This window comes from Mixophyes fleayi, chromosome 1, assembly GCF_038048845.1.
Source record: "Mixophyes fleayi isolate aMixFle1 chromosome 1, aMixFle1.hap1, whole genome shotgun sequence".
In the NCBI taxonomy this organism is placed as follows: Eukaryota; Metazoa; Chordata; class Amphibia; order Anura; family Limnodynastidae; genus Mixophyes; species Mixophyes fleayi.
In genome coordinates, this window is record NC_134402.1 from 318,458,227 (window position 1) to 318,481,407 (window position 23,181).

Below are 23,181 nucleotides of genomic sequence, written 5' to 3' on the forward strand. Positions count from 1 at the left end.
CTCGCGATGTTTCAAATGCATAAATATCCACCTCCACAGTGATCCAGTGCCATTTGACAGAGGGAGAGAGAAGGGTTAGGTCGCAGGATTAGAGCAGGGAGAGAACAGTTATAACAGCAGTTATTAGAGCAGGAAGAGAGCAGTTATTAGAGCAGGAAGAGAGGAGTATAGAGGAGGCATTTTTCCAAACATTACAAACTGTTTGGGGTGTCATATTCCCACCTAAAGAAACTATTTTCTGCCTGCAGAAATTGTAATATACCAGCACAATTTCTTTCTGAATTTGCACTACAAGTGTTGGGTGTCACATATTCCCCTGTAATAAAAAGCTATTTTCTGGTGCTGAAATAATTATATACCAGCACTATATATTTCTGAATTTGCACTACAAGTGGTTTGGGGTGTCAGATATTCCCCTTTTTGAAAAAAGCTATTTTCTGGTGTGGAAATTATTATATACCAGCAGTATATATTTCTGAATTTGCACTACAAGTGCTTGGGGTGTGACATATTCCCCTGTTCCAAAAAATCAATTTTCTGGTGCTGAAATTATTATATACCAGCAGTATATATTTCTAAATTTGCACTACAAGTGTTTTGGGGTGTCAGATATTCCCCTCTTTGAAAAAAGCTATTTTCTGGTGTTGAAATTATTATATACCAGCAGTATATATTTCTGAATTTGCGCTACAAGTGCTTGGGATGTGACATATTCCCCTGTTCCAAAAAATCTATTTTCTGATGTTGAAATTATTATATACCAGCAGTATATATTTCTGAATTTGCACTACAAGTGTTTTGAGGTGTCAGATATTCCCCTTTTTGAAAAAAGCTATTTTCTGGTGTGGAAATTATTATATACCAGCAGTATATATTTCTGAATTTGCACTACAAGTGCTTGGGGTGTGACATATTCCCCTGTTCCAAAAAATCAATTTTCTGGTGCTGAAATTATTATATACCAGCAGTATATATTTCTAAATTTGCACTACAAGTGTTTTGGGGTGTCAGATATTCCCCTCTTTGAAAAAAGCTATTTTCTGGTGTTGAAATTATTATATACCAGCAGTATATATTTCTGAATTTGCGCTACAAGTGCTTGGGGTCTCATTAAAATGGATTCACAGCAGTCCACATATGAGCAGGATCGGCAAGCAGCTGCTGCCACCAGTCCTGATGGTAGTCTTCCCTGTACGTCACCTGGTAAAGCCTATGAAAAAGTACATAGTCTTTTTAAGTCAGGGAAAATAACACACAAAAAAAAACCTTTTACGGTGTTAAAGAGAAAAAGAGCTGTAACTGATGAAAAGTTAACTGCCGAGAAAAAAAAATTGTCAACATGCTATTTTACACACGCAGTGGCAAAGAAAGAATGAGGCCTTCGCCTTTCTCTATTAGTGCGAGATCTAAAAATGTTACTGAGCCTTCTTCATGTAAGGTCACTCGTGACCAAGCAAGACCATGTAATTTGGAGTCCAAAAGTGGTGCACAACTACTGTTACGTGTGAAAGCCGAGCTGCAAGAAACCAGTAAGGCATTATAGGAAAATGTATGCTCAAAATCAGTAATGACACCAATCCCTGAGGAGAGTCCATCCACGAGTGAAATGTGTAATCGTGACCATTCTGATAGTGTACTCATAAAGAAGGGCCCTTTCAGCATTTCTGCTGATGTGTGCCTGAACAGCCCGAGTGTAGCCGGTGATACACCAAGTGAGGATGACACTTTGGAATTAGAAGAGGATGAGGGGGAGATTTGTGTAGCCGACGAGGGCGCTAATCAGGATGTTGATGAGCATGAGGTTGTTTGTGCAAGTCCTGCACCAGTGGCAGCAGTTCTGGCACGTGAGGTTCTGGGACCAAATTGCACTTTCCAAAGAGAAGCAGGGATGACGTAGGTGGCAGACCACAACGGTTTGAAAGATTTTACCAAAAAATGTGTGACCTTGCCCATAACTCCATCCAATCCTACTATTAACATGCAAAGGATGGTGGAGGGTAAGTGTAGGGTGTAATCTAGACCCAAACAGAAAATCTGCTTTGGGCATTTCTATTTATAAAACAGTGTTTGCAGGCTGATTTTTTTTCTCTTTAACTATAAGTGTAGGGTGTAAAATACAGACAGACACCCAACTGCCTTTTTTGCTATGAATTTCAATAGTTATTTTTAGACCATTGCCTGCCACCCTGGATTGGTGTGTGTAGCTGTAGAATTAAGGAGGGTCTAGCAGGGATTAAACAGTATTTTTCATTATTTGCACTAATAATGTTTGGGAATAATATGCATCCAAACAGAACATCTGCTTTGGGCATTTCTATTTTATTGTACAGTGTTTGCAGGCTGCTTCTTCATCTATTTCAATTTTAATCTATGGGAATCATCTAGACCTAAACAGAACATCTGCTTTGGGCATTTCTATTTATAAAATAGTCTTTGCAGGCTGCTTCTTTTTCTATTTAACTATAAGTGTAGGGTGTAATATACACCCAAAGACGATGGCTCCATTGCCAATAGTCAAAGATGGAGAGGAAGACAAGCAGGCTTGTCTGTAGAATTTGCAGGCAAGTGTTACATTACATTGAATAAATAAGACACATAGGAGGAGAAGGAGAAGAGGGAGACAGAAAATGAATCATCTTTCTCTTACTCAGGACTGTCAATGGTGGTATAGTCTCTTAGTAGGCTGTGGATCAGCCTGCGACAGTCCTGGATGGTCATCTTCTCCCTTTTTAAGATGAGTCCGATACCTGGCAAGCCAAATAACGTCCTTAAAGCATTTCATTAGGCTCCAGGCCTCCTGGATTGCCCCAATGATGTGGGTCCCAGGAAATAATCCATAAAATACGTGGAGGGCGGTACTTATAGAATCCAAAACATAAATATGGATAGAATAAACTGAAGGAGCAAACATTAATTTTGGTGGATATCGATAAAGAGTCTACGCTAAGAAGGCCACAAAAGAAAGTACATTACATATCTTAATATGTTTAAATAAACATTGAATAAACCATTTGAGGCGGAGAATGGCTGTACACAGTATCCATGAATTGACTTCCGAGGGTAATTGTATCAAGCTGCGAGTTTCCAGCAGGTTTGAAAAGTGAAGATGTTGCCTATAGCAATCAGATTGTAGTTATCATTTATTTAGCACATTTTGCAAAATAAGAGCTAGAATCTTGGTTGCTATAGGCAACATCACCATTTTTCAAACCCACAGGAAACTCCCAGCCTGATACATTTACCCCCTGGACTCTTTTTTGTGCATTATTATGGAACCCTTGTTTTTTTGGCCAGGTTCAAGCACTCTGTCAGTGTATTTACTTGCTGAACTATTGTTCTTATGCTAAATAAGAGTCAAAAGTACTGTTTATACTATTCTGCATTTGAGTAACAGCAATAGTTTTGATACATGGCTTGATGCAGAAGAGTTAGGGATTTGTTCACTGTCAATTTGTAGAATAGGCGAGTAAAATCTAATCGGGTATTAATAAAAAGAAGCATGAATACACAAATGCAATTTTGTCTCTACAAATCTTTGGTTAAACTTCCTTAAATCTGTCTAGTACAGTGAAAAACAGAACGAGGATAGAGATGCACAACTAAATGAATAAGGAAAATAGATACTTTTAGCTATAATGCAGCTAAAATAATAGTGTTATTCTTTAGCACTTTATACATTACAGTGTTTGTGAATATGATTCATTATATTACTTGCTGTCAAAAACCTGGATGAAAGTATGTGGTTTGAAACTGCTTTTCAATAGTTCAAGAAAGGTTATTCATTTGCAAAACAGAAAGCTCCAGAAAGTAAATGCAGCAAAAGGTTTGCGATCCAAAGAATTTTTAGCAGACTGGATATCTTGGCGCTCAAAGGAAGATTGTGGCTGCATGATGGACCAAAAACATTACAATTAACTGATGTTGCTCCCACAACAGTGATGGCTGGAGATGTTTCAGAAAAGTTACACAATTGTGTATGCAGCAAGTCATAAGGGTTTACACATATTGGAATTCTTTTAGAAAGTGACATGTGCAAGTACTATTAAATAATTATGGTCTGAATAAGTTCCTTTGCTAACTGCATTGGACCTTAAGTAAATTGCACTTACACTAAATGGACAAAAGTATTTGGACGCACCTGTTAATTATTGAATCAAGGTATTTCAATCAAACCCCTTACCAGAGGTGTATAACATCAAGTACCTAGCCACGCAGTCTCTATTTGCACTTCAAGCGTAGTACTGTGATAGGATGCCACCTTTGCAATAAGACGGTTCGTGACATTACATCCCTGCTGGGCATTCCATGGTCAACTGTTAGTGATATTATTAGAAAGTGGAAACATTTAGAAACAACAGCAACTCATCCAAGAAGCCGAAGACCACGTAAAATCACAGAACGGGGTCAATGACTGCTAAGGCGCATGGTGCGTAAAAGTCGCCAATGCTCTGCTGATTCCATAACTTAAGAGTTCCGACCTTCCACTGGCATTAATGTAAGCACAGAAATTGTGCGGCGGGAGCTTAATGCAAGCCTCACATCACCAAGACAAATGCCAAGCTTTGGATGGAATGGTGTAAAGCACACAGACACTGGACTGTGGAGCAGTGGAAATGTGTTCTGTGGAGTAACGAATCACGCTTCTCTGTTTGGCAGTCAGGTGGGCGAGTCTGGATTTGGCAGATGCCAGGAGAACGTTACCTGTCTGACTGCATTATGCCAACTTTGATATTTGGTGGAGGAGGGATAATGGTATGGGGCTGTTTTTCAGGGTTTGGGCTAGGCCCCTTATCTCCAGTAAAGGGCAATCTTAATGCTTCAGCATACCAAGTCATTTTGGACAACGCTATGCTTCCAACTTTGTGGCAACAGTTTGAGGAAGGCCCTTATCTATTCCAACATGACTGTGCCCCAGTGTACAAAGCGAGGACTATAAAGTCCTAACCTCAACCCCATCGAACACCTTTGTGATGAACTGAAACGGAGATTGCGAGCCAGGCCTTCTCGTCCAACATCAGTGCCTGTCCTTTTAAATGCACTACAGAATGAATGGGCAAAAATTCCCACAGAAACATCTTGTGGAAAGCCTTCTAAGAAGACTGGAAGCTGTTATAACTGCAAAAGGGGGACCAACTCCATATTAAAGTATATGTATTTGAATTCAACGTCATTACAGTCCCTGTTGGTGTAACGGTCAAGCGTCCAAATACTTTTGTCTATATAGTGTATTTGGTATTCCCAAACTCAGGAGAATTTTCTTGAGTAAAAATTCTATAAATTGCATCAGTTACATGTAATGTTTTTTCCTAGTAATTGTATATCATTTCTAATCTTATCTGATCATTGAAATGTAGGGATCAAATACATTCTAAATGACCAGTCAGTATATATGTCCTATAATCCATAAAAATGCAGGCTTGTATGTATTTGTCACCCACTTCTTTCCACATAGATCCAGTGAGATCATATGCTGTACTAGCCACTCATGTTTTTCAAATCACTAGTCAAAAGGAGTATGAAAAATAAATATGCATACTTCTTAAAAATGATTATCTGTTGTAATGCTTTGATCCTATAAATGGAACTTTGTTAAGATACCCATTCGTAGATATGAAAGTGAATATTGAATGTCTTGGCTAGGCCAGAAAAATAGGTGCCAAAAACAGTAACTATGGTAACCCCTACACCAAGTGAAATGAACGGCAATGTGTGGCGGTAGTGAAGGATGGGAATTAACTGAGCTATCAAACGGAATGAAGATGAAAATAATTCTGTTATCATGATATCTTTTGGCTGCATTAGTAACATTCTGTCTGCCTGTGGGCACGCTCTTAGGTGGAAACATTGAGGATGCATTTATAGGTGGACTCATTTGCGTCCTGGCGCACGTAATAAAACATGCACGCATGAAAAAGTGTACTCTCATCCGTATGTAGTTGGACCCATCTTGCAATGTTAACAAAATATAGTACCTATGCCAGGGGTATCAGTAGGTCCATGTATGACTGATAAAAACATAAGATAAAGAAGTGTTATTATTATTATTATTATTATCTTTTATTTATAAGTGCTGACATATTACTCAGCACAGGACATTCAGGCAATCAGGACACAGGCAAATTACACACAATGACATGAAACCAGTGGCGGAACTACCATTGATGCAGCAGGTGCGGTGCACCGGAGCCCATGGAGATAATGGGACCAGCTGCATGGCATGTGCCAAGGGTCAGGGGACCGGTTCCCTCCACCCTGCCTCCCTGAACCGGGGCCCACAGCTCGCTAGTTCCGCCTCTGCATGAAAAAGAATGTAAAGATGACCCTTACAATCTAAGAGGTGTGGGAAACTCTTGATACATAAGATAGAGGAATAACAATTGTAGCTGCTGCTGTTGAAAGTGTGGCTGGCTATTGAAAGCAGCGGCATTATAGGCCACCAACAATAAAGCAGCCATTGGCGACTGGCATTTCTCTGCAGCTATTGAGGGTGGTTGTAATGAGAAGACACTGCATAAGGTGGAGACACAAAACATGAATCTGTCACTGTAGAACTTTTAAAATAGTGTTCTGCTGTCAATCATAACTGTCTTTGGCCATTTATTATCTATTTGTACACAACCTAATAATGTAATAAAAACATGTTTTAATACATTATATGTACAGATAGGATAATACAGCCAGGAACACACAAGAGAACGGCTCATTAATAAAATTGAGCCTCCATTACAATATACAAAAAAACCAAATAAATACATTTATCCCCATACAAAGTAAATAAGTATCATCTTTCCTGTAGCAGTCCATAGGTAATGACAAATGATGAGTATAGACAAACTTTACTAAATGATCTAATAGAGCCCAGATACTAATGAAGTAAATAAGTATCGGCAGGCCGCCACTACACAAATAGATTATCAGAAGAGGCTATATAATGCTGCTGATAGCCATAATTATCATTGCATACATCTACTCTAGTACTCCAGCACCAGCTAGACATACAATTATGGAAACAATATTCTACATAATAAATGTGAGTGTGATGTGGCATTAGGAGGGAAAGATACTTTCAATTAAAAGTGTAGCATGAGACACACCAGCTCAGTTGGTACAAAAATAAAGGTATTTGCCGAGTAGCAATAATCAAATGTCTCTCAGCACACTAATGACAACCCTCAAAATATGCCCTAACCACCCCGTTATCTCCAGTACTCCTTACTTAGCAAAGAACAACCTCATCTCCCCCATGGATTTTCCACTCTTTCACAAACCCTGCCTTCTATGGACTTTGGTGTAAATCTAGGCCCACGTGTGGAAACCGCACAGTGGGACCAAAGCTGAATTTGAACCATGCATTGGACATTCTTATGTCCTCAGGAACATCGCGGCCAATTGAATCTGCCCCATGAAATATTATCTTCAGGTGTACATTAAATACAACTGAATATAAGTACACTAAAACAGCACTTATTTTATTAATTAAACCCTTGCATGTCCAAAAATAATTTTTAGAAGTTATCCTCCCAGTTGAAAAAACACATGTGTATGTGCGGATCTCCTAGTTTAAGAACATACGATGTAAACTGCTTGAAAAGCAAGCTATTGTCTGGTCATATTCTTTCCCTGCATTTACCTAATCCCCATTTGCTTTGTTTGACTTTGAGTCATTTGTTATCATTTAGTGGAAATATATATATTTTTTTAAAACTCCATATGTGTACCACACATCCTGTCCATGTTTAACCCTCTTGCTGCCTTGGGCTGTCTAAAAATGCTGCTCTTGTAAAGGTGCCAGTAAAAATCAGCGATGTTTTAGATACTGTAATACCAGGAAGTGTGCACAGCCGTACATCCTGTTGAATTGAATTCCCCCCTCAGTGTCTGCTTCTTACAATGTTCTGTCCTCATATTAACAGTATTATCAATAATATTACCTTAACTATATCCATAGCAATGCATGCAACTACTATGGAGTCCAGCAGCACAGAGTGCCCTAACCCAGAGGCAGGGCTGTAACTAGGGCTGTGCGACAGGGGCGACCGCCCAGGGCGCAACGCTGAAGGGGGGCGCAATTTAGGAATATTTTAGGTTAATTTGGTTAAAATTGAGGGCTAGGGGGGCGGCATTTGTCTTTCTCGCCCCAGGCGCTAGAATTCTAAGTTACGGCTCTGCCCAGAGGAACAAATAAGCCCTAAAGTACAAACTTTACATTGTTTCACAACCCATGTATCCATGCAGTTAAAGGATTTGGAAAATAATGAGGATTACATTACTTTATTTATAAAAGACTAAGGGCCTGATTCATTAAGGAAAGGAACGCAAAACAAATGAGTAACTTTGCACCTTGGCAAACCATGTTGCATTGGAGGGGGAGATAAACTTAAAATGTGATAGCAGATTTATAGTTGGGCAGCACGGTGGCTAAGTGGTTAGCACTTCTGCCTCATAGCGCTGGGGTCATGAGATCAATTGGCCTTATCTGTATGCAGGGCATTTGCCAGAAGGGCCGATGGCTCTGTGGGCTGGTCCGGCTCTTAGCACTCTTGGGTCCCGGCGCTTTAAATTTCGCGCGGCTGCGTGACGTGCCGTCATGCGCGGCCGCGTAGGAGCACTCGCAATGTGTTGAGTGCAGCGCAGAGTGAATTCCTGCAGGCTGATGAGGTTAGTGTTTTTGATTGTCTTTATTTTTAGTGTCTTTATTCCGTTCGGGGGATAGGGACAGATACTGGAGGGGGAGGAATAAGTAAAGAAGACTTCACCGCGGGGAATAAGTGAACATGTGTACGGGGGGGTGTAGCTTCTTTTAGTTATCTCCAACCTCTGGGCTCTCTGCAATGGGCACAAACCTATCCAGAGATCAACTTTGTATTGTATGGCAAAAAAATAAATACCCTATTTGCTGGCGTATAAGACTACTTTTTTGCCCTGAAAAACATGCCTCCAAGTGGGGGGGTCGTCTTATACACCGGGTCCAGTATCGCGCGGTATCCAGTGCGGCCACGGCGGGTCATCAGCGTGGCTGCGGCGAGCATCAGCAGCGATACAGGGGTGCCAGCCTTTTTGGCGTGACCGGCCCGTTCTGCTGACAGGGAGGACAGACAGGGAGCAGGGACCAATCCAATCAGGCTTTGTATACAGCTAACAGCCAACCACAGTACTGCACCTTTGTACAGTACAATACAGCATAGAAAATGTCCAGCAGTCAAACCCCTATCAACCCTATCATGGTACCAGCAAAAAGAAAGAAATATGATGCAAGTTTTAAACTTAAAGTTGTAAACTTTGCCATGGAACATAATAATTGTGCTGCTGCAAGACAATATGGAGTAACAGAAAAGATGGTTCGGGACTGGAAATCAAATGAAAAAGCATTAAAGATTATGCCAAGGGGTAAGTGTGCACTTGCTCTCTCCCTCTATTTGTTATCTTCCTTCTATCATTGACTAGTGAATTACGTTTAATAAACTTGCACTGTTTTATGTTTACTGTACATGTTTGATAACATACAGCCTTGTGACAGTTTTCCTGCATGTCATAGGCATTCGAATATAAATTAACATGTTGAAATCAAATCTGATGTTCTTTTACGTTTTATTTGGTGAGTGGAAGGTGTGCGGAAGAGGTGGTAGTCTTATACGGCGAGTATATAACAAACTCTATATTTTGAGTGGAAATGTTGGGGGTCGTCTTATACGCCCAGTCATCTTATACGCCGGCAAATACGGTAACTAAAAACACGCAAGAGAAGACAGAAGTATCAAACAAGATGTTTAGTAAATTTTGCTTAGATATACAGTCCAATGAGTTCACATTTTAATGTGGAAATCCACTTTGCATCAAACAATTTAATGAAACATCAGCTATCGTAAAAATTTGTGCTCTACATTTCAAATAAAATGGATGCAGAGTTATTTTACTTCATCAAGGCAATAGCAAGACATTTGTGAGTGAACATGGCTGCTGTGGGGGGGCTGAGTGAGTGAACATGGCTGCTGGGGGGGGGGGGGGGCGCTGAGTGAGTGAACATGGCTGCTGGGGGGGGGCTGAGTGAGTGAACATGGCTGCTGGGGGGGGCGCTGAGTGAGTGAACATGGCTGCTGTGAGGGTCGGCTGAGTGAGTGAACATGGCTGCTGTGGGGGGGGCTGAGTGAGTGAACATGGCTGCTGTGGGGGGGGCTGAGTGAGTGAACATGGCTGCTGTGGGGGGGGGCTGAGTGAGTGAACATGGCTGCTGTTGGGGGGGGGCTGAGTGAGTGAAGATGGCTGCCTGCTGGGGGGGGGCTGAGTGAGTGAACATGGATGCTGGGGGGGGGGGGAGTGAAAGTTTGTTAATATAGTGTGTGGCTGCAGTATTTTAATTAGGCGTGTGAGGGAAAGGAGGATCTTAATATAGTGTGGAAGGTGGGCTATTTAATGGTGGAGTGTAGGTGGGGGCTAATTATTTAAGGTGAGGTGACAGAATATTTAATTTAATGCTGGGGTTGTTTGGGGCTATTAATTGAACATGGGGCTGATTTTGGGGAGGAGGGCTATTTATTAAATGTGAATATGAATTATTCATTGCCAGGGATGGTTGTGGAAAATGGTTATATTTATTAAATGTAAATGCTATTTATTGCTGGGACTGTTTGGAGGGAGGGAAATAAGTTTTGATTAAATGGGTATACTGTCAATTTAATGTTGGGGCTGGTTGGAGGGAAATAGGTCTACTTATTAAATGTGAATATTATTGTTGGGAATGGGGGAGGCCTAATTATAAAGCGTGAGTGCTATTGATTTAACACCGGGGCTGGTTGGAGTTTTCTAAATCTCATGTACGCATTTTTTTCAAAATAGGGCATCCAACATCACAGGATCAAGACAAGAAGGAACTGAGCTAAAGAAACCAACTGTTACAAGTGATGAAAGTGAACAAGACAGGTAGGAGAGAGCAGGACAGTCTGCCAACTGTCCTTAATCTGATGGGACAGCCCTGAATTTGGGTGGCTGTCTCGCTTAGTCAGGATTTAGTCTGACTACAAGGACAGTTGGGAGGTATGTCCCGCTTCACCACGTACTGCTTGTGCAGGCAGAGCTGTGTGCAACTAACAGTAGTGCACACAGTATTGCCTGTGTATTTGTCTAAAATGATAACTATGTTACATAATAGGGGCCCTGCTGTCTTAAATACCCTTGGCCCCCCGAGCCTTAATCCAGCTCTGGTTAGGGGAAGGGACACAGCCTGCAGAGCAAGCTGAAGAGCTCTATGTATCACAAGATTTGGTAATCTTGTGAGACAAAGCTTCCCTACTCACTCTACAGGAAGTTCCCACCCTGATGGATGTCAGCAGCACCAGAAGCATAGATACAGTGGGCTGGGGGTGTCAATGTGGCTGGGAGGACATGATAAATTTAATGTTTTATTACAATATATGTATCCATGCCCCATGTTGACTACACCCCAGCACAATGTGATCACTCCCTTTTTGGCGCCGCCGCTGTGCGGCGGCACACAGTTTATTTGTTACTCTTCTATGGAGGGGGACCCCAAAAGTTCCCAAATTTCTCTTGCTGGTTCTGTACATACCATTTGCTCATACTGGTAAGCCCTATGCTACAAATAGAGAGTCAAGCTGCACGTAATACATTTATATCTCACTGGACACTGTATAACAATGACCTTTGCAAAAAGCACTGTAATATTATCTGCAATATAGGTGGGCCTGTGTGCTTTAAATGCCAGGGCTGATTTTTAGTCCCAGTTTGGCCCTGTTTGTATGGAGTTTGTATGTTCTCCCTGTGTTAGCGTGTGTTTCCTCCAGGTGCTCCGGTTCCTCCCACACTCCAAAAACATACTAGTAGGTTAATTGGCTGCTATCAAAAAACAAAAATTGACCCTAGTCTGTCTGTCTGTGTGTGTCTATATTAGGGAATTTAGACCGTAAGCTCCAATGGGGCAGGGACTGATGTGAATGAGTTCTCTGTACAGTGCTGCGGAATCAGTGGCGCTATATAAATAAATGGTGATGATGATGATAGTTGGGGTAAGGAATGTTCCATAATTAGCCTGGTTCTAGAGGTTCAGTGGAGGACTACAGTGATTGCCATCACAAAGACATATCTAATTACAATCCTAAATACAACACAGCACTGTAGTAAGTTCTGAAACCCCTCCCTCCCAGACAATACAGATTCCTTATTTATTCAAACTGTTCTGTGACTTAACATTGTCAAACTTCCTCATAGCCCAAAGTCCTACTTTAGAGTTCTCTAAAATGTCTCTGACTGGGGGCTGCCATGTTGATCTCTCCAAAGTGGGTGGTACGCTGATAATTATGCTTTAAAAAAATCTGGTCTAGCATACATTGCTTCTTTACTCATCCAAGTCAATGACTTGGGATGAAGAGACACACATTTGCCCAAAAAAATAAAATAACAGCAGTAAGAAGCACCATGTTTTTTTTTCTACTAAACAGAGCAATTTTGATATTCAGAAATGTCTTTTCCTTGATGGATGGTAAGATCTCCATTATCTGTAATAGAATAATATGACTCGTATAACACAAAATAAATGAGGCGACACAATTTCAGACTTAAGCACGATGGTGATTATTGACAAGTTGATGGTTGTCCCATATTTAACATCCTCGTGGTGTTATATGCAACCGTTACATACTTCTAACAGATACAGCAGTTGGCGGTTCTGGGCTTAAGGTTTGTCTTTGTGATCATAAGACCCCTGTCCCTTATATGCTCCAACATATCCAGTGTTATCAGACAGCTGCTTGCGTCCTGCAATGCCTTTGCCTTTGCCGCTGTCATCAAAGCGCTCCTTGTGTGAGCCAGTGTACTTTGATGTGTCTGTTAGTCGATCCACTACTCCTGCAGCCACAGCTTTCTGTAAAACAAAACAGAGTTGTGCTATTAGCATTAATGTCATAGCTCGTCCAGTAGGTGTGTCCACCACTACACCAACTAACAGTTCTGTTTAGAAAGAAGTACCAAGTGTTTATACAACGTTACAGTGCTGCCGAACCTGGGCTCAGAGGATGAAGGTGTCTCTGGCTGGCTGGCAGGTAAGGGCTTACTCAAACATCCCATCCAAATTAAACAAATTAAAAGAAAATAGGATTTGTAGGAGGTCTGCACTCACAAGCACGTCGGAAAATGGAAAAGCATCTGCAACCAACACAATTCCTTTTGTTACAGACCTTCATGTTTTATTCTTCAGGATTAACATGGTAGAAATACAGAAACATTTACAACACTCGTTTAGAGAAACCATTATTCTGTCACTTTTTTTTCTGGTGTGATATTACAACTGCTTTAACACATAGATCAGAGAGGCAGCAAAATATTTTAGCAGCTATGAACCTGGTGACAAAGATGTCACATTGTTACATATTATATACCAAGCTGTAAACATGGGGCTGTATATCTAAACAAATCATATCATCCACTAACTGAAACATTATTATCCCCTTTTGACGGGCAGACTGTCTGCTGAGAGCTACTCCAATTATTTATCTCATAGTAAGAAGACAAATGAAAAGTATGAAAGTGATGCTGTAGCCAATGGGAAACGTTTAGACGTGTGCAGGAAGAAATGTTACTAGATTAACCAGCTCTACATTTCTGCTACTTGGAATACTTTTTCCTGACTCCTGTTAGTGACCTTGGCTCACTTCCTGACTCATTTCTTAATCCCAGTCTGCAGTCTGATTCATTACCCCCCAAACAGCCCATTCTTCATTTATGTAGAATTTTAAACATAAACCTACAGGTCTGGAACGGTTACCTGTTTATTGGCCTGTCGTAACCAGTCACACGGCACACAGTTTTAATTAATATATCTGTACTATACCTGAATGAGTATTGTGATCCATGAGATCTGTATAAAAGTAACACTAACACTATTAAGGTCATTTACAAAGTGCACCTGGATGCACAGAGCAATACACCTGCGTTTTCATGGGTTCTTTGAAATGGTCTGCCCAGCACACAACAAGGTGTACACCTTCTCTCTGATCTCAGGAGACACATCTGCAAACTGAAGGTGTGCACCTTGGTGTGCTGAGAGGCGAATAAAATCTGTGCACTGTGCAAAAGTGTAAAGGTCACAGCATAAGTCCACTTCTTTAAATAAGAGTGCCCAGGTTAGCCTCATTTATGGTTTAGGGAATGGACACAAAGACAGCCTTTATTATAAATGGCACTCTGTGTTTTAAGGGAATATTCAATTAAGTCTAAAGATTGCGGACACACACGGATACGCACTCCCATAGGGTTGCGAAGAGAAATCCGCAATGTTACGGTACTGTAATGTCACTTTACACGCACAGCCGCGTGTATCCACAATGTATAGACTTAATTGAATACGCTCCTTAAAGTTTTGTTTCACTGCAATACTAGGAGCACTAGCGTGACTGCGCAATACATTACAAGGAACACCCATACTCCAACAAACACCTTCTTTTGGTCAGTGCAAACTTCTCCTCTACTAATGCTATTATCTTGTTGTGGTAACACACATATTTTGGTAGATATCTGTGCAAAATGAGGCAAACAGATCAATAAAACACAATTTTGCTCTGTGCTCGCCCATTTTGCTCTATGTAAATGAGTACCTCAATGTTACAACATGAGTAGAAGCTTATACATCTGTAATAAAAATTAAACTTCCTCACAGTGGCTCCAGTGTTTGCCGGTTCTTTCCCTTCTACAAGTTTCTTGATGTCTGCGAATGCCTCATCAGCTGGCATTCTTGGGAATCTCTTCACTGACAGCAGTTGCAGGGCCTTTTGAAATTGATCATAACTCATCACATGGGATTCCTTATTTCTGAAACAGATAGTATAACAAAAATACATCATTTGCACTACAGCACTACACAGCATCATCCGTTGTTTTCAATAATTCTAAAATTATAAATATAATTACATTTATATGATGAATTCATGTTTAGGATTTTTTTGCAATCAAGTACAGTAGTTATTATAACATATAATTTGCTCTCCATATAGAAAACGTTTATAAACTAGAGCAGCACTGCTCGACAGCATGCACAGACACACACACACTATTCTAATAATAATAGTTATTCAAGACTCACTTGACCTTAGTGAACACAATGTCCACATCTGTGCTGGTACACCCACTCTCTATTATCTTGCAGTCTTTGCAGAGTTTGCTAAAGTTTTTACCGGTCATTCCGTGTTCAGATTTGGAACCACCGTAAGATGCAAACTTACGGAATGTCTTCTCTAGTTCTTGAGACATCTGAAGGAAACAACACAATCAGTCAGTGACACCTGGAGATTCTATAATATACATAATTTTGGGTTACATTAGTGATTACAGTAATCAACCCAGGTCACAATTGTATAACGGTTTAGGGAACTAACAGCTTTACCACTTCCATAGCAATTAGGTTCAAGCTCATTAAATAATAGGGAGCACTTGTATGAAACTGTGAAGATATCAAAACTTACTAAGAGAAAATGAAAATCAATCACCAACAATTCATATTATCCATTTAGGGTACAAGTGGGCTACAGCTAGCGACTACAATATATATATATATATATATATATATATATATATGTATATATATATAAAATAAAACTAGTGTCCAGCTCTTGCTTTCCATGTTCAAAATACATGTTTTTATTTCTTGATCCTGTTCCTTGTCCTGGGTCATTTCAGACAGAATATCTATGTGAATTATGTGCAGCAAGTGCTGTTCTACCCCTTTATTTATTTCAATCAAGATGTGTGCTACTCTTAGTAAATTATCTTACACTACAAAACAAACAGTGCTTGCCAGCTCTCAAACACCACAAAAAACAAACAAACGCATTCTACATTTCTTAAATATACGTATACGCATATATATGTAAATACGTCTCTCACTATAAAACAACTTACACAGTGGACTAAGAAGTAATAGCAAGACCAAGAAATACATTTATAAATTACAGAACTGGCACAAACACCATGACACAAACTTGAAATACTGGCATCAAATAGTTAAGAACAAGACATATGGGTAATGATAAAATAGCCTGAAATTCGCACCTTCCTGCTTCTCTCCACTGGATGAACCAACTTCTGCTTGTCATTGCCTGAATGATATGCTCGGTATTCAAACAGCAGTTAAGTGTCTTTTCCTGCTGACATCACAAATACGGTGACATGGGCTTTATGACATCAGTGATGGCTTAATGCAAGGGGAGGTACATGTTCAGTACCAGGGAATTTAGACCAAGGGATTACTCATTTTATGAAGCAATTAGATACTATTTCTGTTTTAGAGTATATATTTAATTGTGTCTACTCTATTCTGAATTAAAACCTTATATGATATTATAGATGCCACCCAACAAATATCAGGTAAAATTGATGCAATAAACCCAACCAGCAATCCGCATAAACCCCAATCCCTCACATTGACCAAACCTGCCCTACTGGTAACAACCACACACACATTCTGACGGAGACCCACTTTTTTGAGGGTCTACAAATTGGGAGTATATGAGAGTTTGGTATGAGTATTGTAGGTGGGGGAATTGTGGGATGATGTCCTAAATACAATACACAGACATACATTCATCATACTTGCCAACATTTGTATTTCTTTTTCCGGGAGATGCCGGCTGGGACGTAGCGTGCGGGTAGGGGGGGGGGCGCCGAAATTGCGTCATTTTGGCCCCACCCCCGTGACTAAATGATGCAAATCGCGTCATTTTACAGTGGGGGCGAGGCTAAACGCTGCAATTCCGGGTGAATGGCGGCGTTTAAACCGAATTCTGCCCACTTCCTATCAGGGAGATTGCCACACTCGTCCGGGAGACTCTCGCAAAATGCTGGACTTATACTGCAGAATCAGTGAACTTTGTAATATAGCAGTACCAATGGACTTATACTGCAGAATCAGTGAACTTTGTAATATTGCAGTACCACTGGAATTATACTGTTGAATCAGTGAACTTTGTAATATAGCAGTACCACTGGAATTATACTGCAGAATCAGTGAACTTTGTAATATAGCAGTACCAATGGACTTATACTGCTGAATCAGTGAACTTTGTAATATAGCAGTACCACTGGACTTATACTGCTGAATCAGTGAACTTTGTAATATAGCAGTACCAATGGACTTATACTGCAGAATCAGTGAACTTTGTAATATTGCAGTACCAATGGACTTATACTGCAGGATTGTTTTTGGATATTTTTTTTTTATTTCTTTGTTTTATAATTATTATTTTTTTATATTTTTTTTATAACTTTTTTTTCAATTTTTTATAACTTGGGAATAATGGGGAAATAACAATGCCCTTAGAAGGACAGAGCACAGGACACAGCAGCACCACTGAACTCAGAAGGACAGAGCACAGGACACAGCACCACTGGACTGAGCAGAACACAGCACAGCACAGAACTGAACAGCACAGCACAAGATATAGCAGGACAGAGGACCACCTAACACAACCTCCCTCTACCCTGATCAATGCCCGAGTGAAGATGGCGGCGGCTAGCGGGGAATTTATAGAATACGAGTATCGCGAGATCCGACAGCGGGATTATGACTCAGAGCCTCGGTTTCAGTTTTGCAATTGGCGGAAATGGCCGGATCTGTCTCGGATCCGGCTCGGATCGGCAACGTTCGGGTGGGCTCGGATTTCAGATATCCGAGCCCGCTCATCTCTAATTTATTCCATGCAATTTCTCTTCGTCAACATAATTTTATGTCACTGCTTCACTGGTCACGAACAGTGGATACAAAATTAAAAAATGTGTGTGGTCCCTTAGTATAGAGATTTACAGCAAATCATGGACAAAACATGGTATGCAACACACAATAAATAATTGCAGGTACAAAGGACATGGTCCGGACCTCCTAGGACTAAGAATCTAGACCGCATTTCCAAATCTGATAGTCCTTGTAGCTATACCTATTACATAAATACTTGTGCATCAAGATAAGGATCATCTATTCAGACATGTGAAAGTTATACATTATATAACTGATGGCACACATGCACACATTGTATGATGCTGGAGTGGTATGGCCACAGAAGTTGTATTAACACAAGTAAACATAAGCAATAAGAAAACAAGGTAACATTAATATAACAGTGCAAAGAACAGTAAACTGGAGGGTCCTTTACCTTTACACAATTGTTTTGCTCAACTATGTAAAAGACCCATCTCGTATTGGGGCCTGCTCAACTATGACAAATCCCACTTGATCTGTCCCAAACAGACTAGGAATAAGGAGACTTTATTTATTGGCAATTACTTTTGCATATATTTGAGTTTCGTGCTAGCAGTTGATAATTTTGGCAGTATGTTGGCTGGATCTTTACCAGATTTTGGTATAGCTATAATTTGCTCTTCCATTATTTCTCTAGGAAAATTGCCTTTTCAGAGCCCTCGTTGGTATAGTTTAGCGAGAATCTTTATGTTATTGCTGAAATGTTATATAAAAATGATTTGCATATCTGTCCAGCCCTTATGCTTTATCTTTCTTTAAGGATATAATAGCTTATTTTACTTCAATTTCTGTCCCTTCAGTTTTGAGAACATTCCTAACCTCTGGTTCTAAGCGGAGCAAATTAAAACCGTCTAAGAATGTCTTATTCGTGTCGCTTGAAGGTTGTACCATTTTAGAATTATAAAGTTGCTGATAATCAGCAACAAAGGTATTAGTGCCTGTGCAGTAGGGCAGTCCCAAAAAATATTCTGTGCTGTTTCCCTTCTGGTGATACAAAGGGGAAAAACCCCTGGATAGCCATCCATGCAATGTCTATTAATCAGCCTTAGAGGCCACATTCTCCCACACGTTTTGCTGTGACAGCAGGGAGCCCTGAAACATGGACAGTTTTTGGCTTCCACAAGTCTGGTTTAAGCCCTGCCAGATGGTGCTCTCACAAATTGTCCAACATCCAGGTAAATCCAAGGTGTAGTCCAGCTTTTAAGGGAAGGAGCTGTCCCAACCAAGGGACCTCCAAAGAGGCAGGAGGAAAAAGCTTTCCAGCAGAGCAAATGTTGTTTTCAATCAAAGTCATTCGGATGCAGTTACAAACAAAGAGGGCTCGCAGCATGGTGGGGATGTCTGGTATAACTTTCCCACCTTTGAGAGGCTCCTTGTATATAACGGACAGCTTCACTCTATCCATTTTGGAGCCCAAGATGAAGTAGAAGACTGTCCTTGTGATGGTCTCGCAGATACCAGCAAGTGGTGGCCAAGATTGGGCCGTGTATTTAGAATGGGAAGATTATTGTTACACAGCACCTGGGCTTGTCCTTCGATGGTATGGTTTCTGAGGCTCCACAAGCCAACTTTCTGGCTTACTGTCATCAGCCTCTTTCCAGCATTTCAGGGTCACCACCTCTCTGCCAAACCAAACTCCAAGAATATTGACGAAGTCTGATTTTACTGTGAAGGGGAATGCAGCGGGGATAACAGATGCCACTGCCCGAAGAGCATTGCTTCTGACTTCACACAGTTGTCCTTTGCCCCTGAAACTTGCCCGAAGTCCTCGCATGTCTGGACGAGTGCTGTCTCCAAATTCCGATCAGTGCAGAAGACAGTGACGGCAACCATGTAGAGCAAGCACTTGTCCTCGAGACAGTCTGGACCCGATGCAGTGATGCCTCTTATCTCTGGATTTCGTCTGACGCACATCGCAAGTAACACTATACGACAAACAAAAAGAAGAAGTGAAAGAGGGCAGCCTTGTCTGACCCCAGACATGACAGAAAAGGAGTTAGTCTTCTAGCCATTCAGCGACACTGAGCTGTAAATGTCAAGTTACATCAGGTTAACATATGAACAAAACATTTCTCCCAAGCCAAACCCGCACAAAACCCTGTGCATAAAATCATGATCAAAATGATCAAAGGCCTTCTCCTGATCAAGACTGACTAGGGCCACGTGAGCATGACGATCTTTGATGTAATGGACTGTGTCCCTCAGTAGCACAAGGCTATCTGCAATCCTGCAACCATGAATGCCGCAAATCTGATCTGGATGAACAATCTGCCCAATGAGAACCTTTAGCCTGTTGGCTAGTACTTGGCGAGGATCTTGTAGTCCACGTTCAGGAGAGAGATGGGATGCCAGTTAGGGTCAGATCTCTCCCCCTTGAGCTTATAGAGGATCGTGATCAGTTCCTCTATCAAAGTAGGAGGCATTCTGCCCTCCACCACCATCTCCTCATACAGCTTTAGCAGGTCCGGGCCAATGAGGTCCCACAGCGCTACATCTGTTATAATGCCTGAAAGAAATAGGAAGAGAGAGAAAACAACAATATGCACAGGCAAAACAATGCTGTCCATCACCTTTTGCCCACTAAAAAACAATCTTTATGTTTTTGTGAGGGAGTTTTAGCAGTTTCTTCATCTATAATAATGCACCTGTAGACCTTCCTCTGGGGATAGAAATACACAGGTCTCTTACCACTGCCGCTCCAAGAGCTAGTACCAGCACTTATGTTGACGGCTGATCAGAGCACCTAGATTCCTCTGTTACAGCTGCCCTCTCTGCTTGTGGGCCAATCCATAGGCAAGGCGCTCCAGACATACGCTACTAGCGGGACAGGCAGTGCTCTGCTCGCTCCTGCACTGGCCCTCACTTTACAGTGGAGCATAGCTCTGAACCACTGGAGGCACGGAGTTTCCACTTCCCTTGTCCCTCTGCACAATGTGTCCAACAACATCACAGGTCCAACGGCCCTCAGATCCATGGCCGAGTACTCTCAGTGTCAAGTTCACTTCATGTAACAGTCTTCACTTTGGCTACCACATTACTGGGAATGCATACTGGGCTAGTCTGTCCTCCACTAAAGTGTGCTCCCTATTACCGTGCAACTCTCCCAACCATCTTCAGATGCTACAGTATTGTTCAAGCTGTTGATTAGTGGCTGTGCTACACATCTCCTCTTTATCTCAAAGACATCACGTGAATTTGCTCTTACTGCTTCCAGGTGTCCGGTGAGTTGCCTTTACATGACTATGTTTGATTGCTAAATTTTGTCTGATCAACTGCCCCATGTCTTAATGCCATCACCTGTTGCTAACCCAATGTTACATGTGATCCTGTTTCACGTCTGAGTGAAAGCCTTTCATTGAATAGTTTTATTCCTTATATATACATTATGGGCCTGAAAAAAACTTAAGGGTACTAAACCTGTCCCTGCAGTGAACTACTTTAAATTCCTGGCGGCGGGCCCAGAGAAGAGGGTCTAATTTCCATCAGTTAAAAATCCAGTGTTAGATCCTGTTACCACTTTTTCTATGGGGAGTATTGGACACACCAGCAGTTTCTGTAGTTCCTTTGGATCCTAACGCTCCTCGGACTCTTGGCACTATGCAACTTATGCTCACTAACCACAATTCAGAACTCATCACTAACATGAGAGCATCTATATGGAAACTCAACGGTGAGATTGGGGAAATTAGATACTGCACCAACCACCTTGAGCACAAAATGGTTGAGGCAGGAGGGCGGTCTCTCTCCTGTCTACCCAGCCTTAGCTAATGTAGCTATTGAGATATCTGCAAACGCCCCAGAAATACTTCCATTGAGGATGCAGAGGGCTGCTTTGAGAATTCTCTCTTTATATGGAAGTATTGAAGCATCATAAGTATCTCTGCAAGCACTTGCAGGAACACATTTTGGCTTTGGGAGGTAATGAACATGATCAATCAGAAGGTTTATATCTGGCTCAGAAAGTAGCAGCTTCTTTAAAGCATGGTGGCAAATTCAGTTACATCAGTTTTGTTGACAGATTCAGTGATGCCATAGATTTTGAATTATTTATCCTTTGTGATCTGTCCTCCATATTGATTAGTTTACCTCTTAAAGTGTTACTTCATTTTGTTGTGCTTCATGGGCATTTATAAGCTCATTAAGAGATTCTGCCAAATCCCCCATGTTACTCTATATACGATCCGTACAGCCTCCTTTTATTTCCCTGAAGGTAGACTTAATTTACGCCATAATGTTGGATTTTAATGTAGCTACTAGTTGCAACATCTTACCTGCTGTCAGAGGTTCATCCTTATCAGTTAACTGTCACACGCCGGTCCCATAGCTAGGTGCTGGCGTTGTGACTTGCCCTTTAAGAACTATGTTGGTGCTTGCTTTCGCTTCAGAGTCTCTACCTGTCCATAGGTGTTTCTCGTTATGTTGAATGCTGTCTGTTAGGGGGGAAGGAGGGGTGAAACAGACATTTTCATCAACAATGTTCAAGAAAGAATTGCCACAATTGTCGGTTCCCCAACAATGACTCATTGAGATGCTGAATCTATTTTGCTACTTAGGAGTAGCTGAGGTGCTCTAGAAGGTCTTGTGTGATTCAGCTACCAGAGTCCATGACACGGTTGTAATAGCACCACCTCTCTCACAGAGGGGCTCTGTAATAGAAAGACTCACCCTGGTCATCCTTCTGCATCTGGCAGTGAGAGACTCAAGAGATGTAGGCGAGGTGATAATCTTCACTAGGCTTAAGCTTCAGGTAAGTTCAGCTGTAGAAGCGAGCAGTAGGTCAGGCCCCCTGCATCTGAGAGTGGGAGAATCGCTGGCTAAGTCGCAGCATTTACTGTATAAACACCTTAGAGTAGAAGACTATTTCATCTCCCGAGGAAGGTGCTGTCCATTGGCAATCTGTATTATGGGTGCTCCGACTGTTCATGGGTTTGGGCGGCACCCAAAATAGAGCAAATCTAGTGTAACTTAACACCGGTGAGATCTATTTTAGAGATGGGTATCCTTGATATAAGCAGATTTTGTTACATCTGTGGACAGATCCTCCAGAAACAGATTCTTACCAGAATGGCTTCCAAACAGGTTTTTTGGGGTTTAAAAAAATAAAAAAAGAAGTGCTAACCACTAAGCCACCGTGCCTGCTGCCCCTTAAAATTAGAGCATTCATTCACCATTACAAGTTACAAACATTTGTTAAATAACTGTTATTATATGTATGCTAATATAAGAAGAGTAATTGAATAAAATCTAATGCTAGTTTTATTGATGGTAAACATTGTTAGCCATAGAGTATTTCAGAATAGATACATTTCTACTTAAATGTTTGAATGGTATGATTCTCAGGTTAATTTTAGTATCAGTTTACCAATATTTAATTGTTGCAAGGCTTACCACAGAATCCTGTTAGGAAACTAAAATGGTTGTTTTTT

At 41.1% G+C, this 23,181-nt stretch overlaps 1 protein-coding gene across 3 annotated transcripts in view; it reads right to left on the minus strand.

Moving 5' to 3' along the window:
• Positions 1 to 12,561: 12,561 nt before the first annotated feature.
• The window catches only part of LOC142158683 (tubulin polymerization-promoting protein family member 2-like), a 64,434-nt gene continuing 53,814 nt past the window's right edge, over positions 12,562 to 23,181 (minus strand). For 2 of the 3 annotated variants that reach the window (XM_075212912.1, XM_075212897.1), the window contains exons 2-4: positions 15,089 to 15,255; positions 14,664 to 14,817; positions 12,562 to 12,874 (exon numbers count right to left, since the gene is read on the minus strand). In XM_075212912.1, coding sequence (XP_075069013.1) covers positions 12,686 to 12,874; positions 14,664 to 14,817; positions 15,089 to 15,255 — 510 coding nt within the window. In that variant the 3' untranslated portion in view covers positions 12,562 to 12,685. Of the gene's footprint in view, positions 12,875 to 14,663; positions 14,818 to 15,088; positions 15,256 to 16,053; positions 16,158 to 23,181 lie in introns of those variants that run through there. The other variant, XM_075212905.1, reaches the window with a different exon arrangement.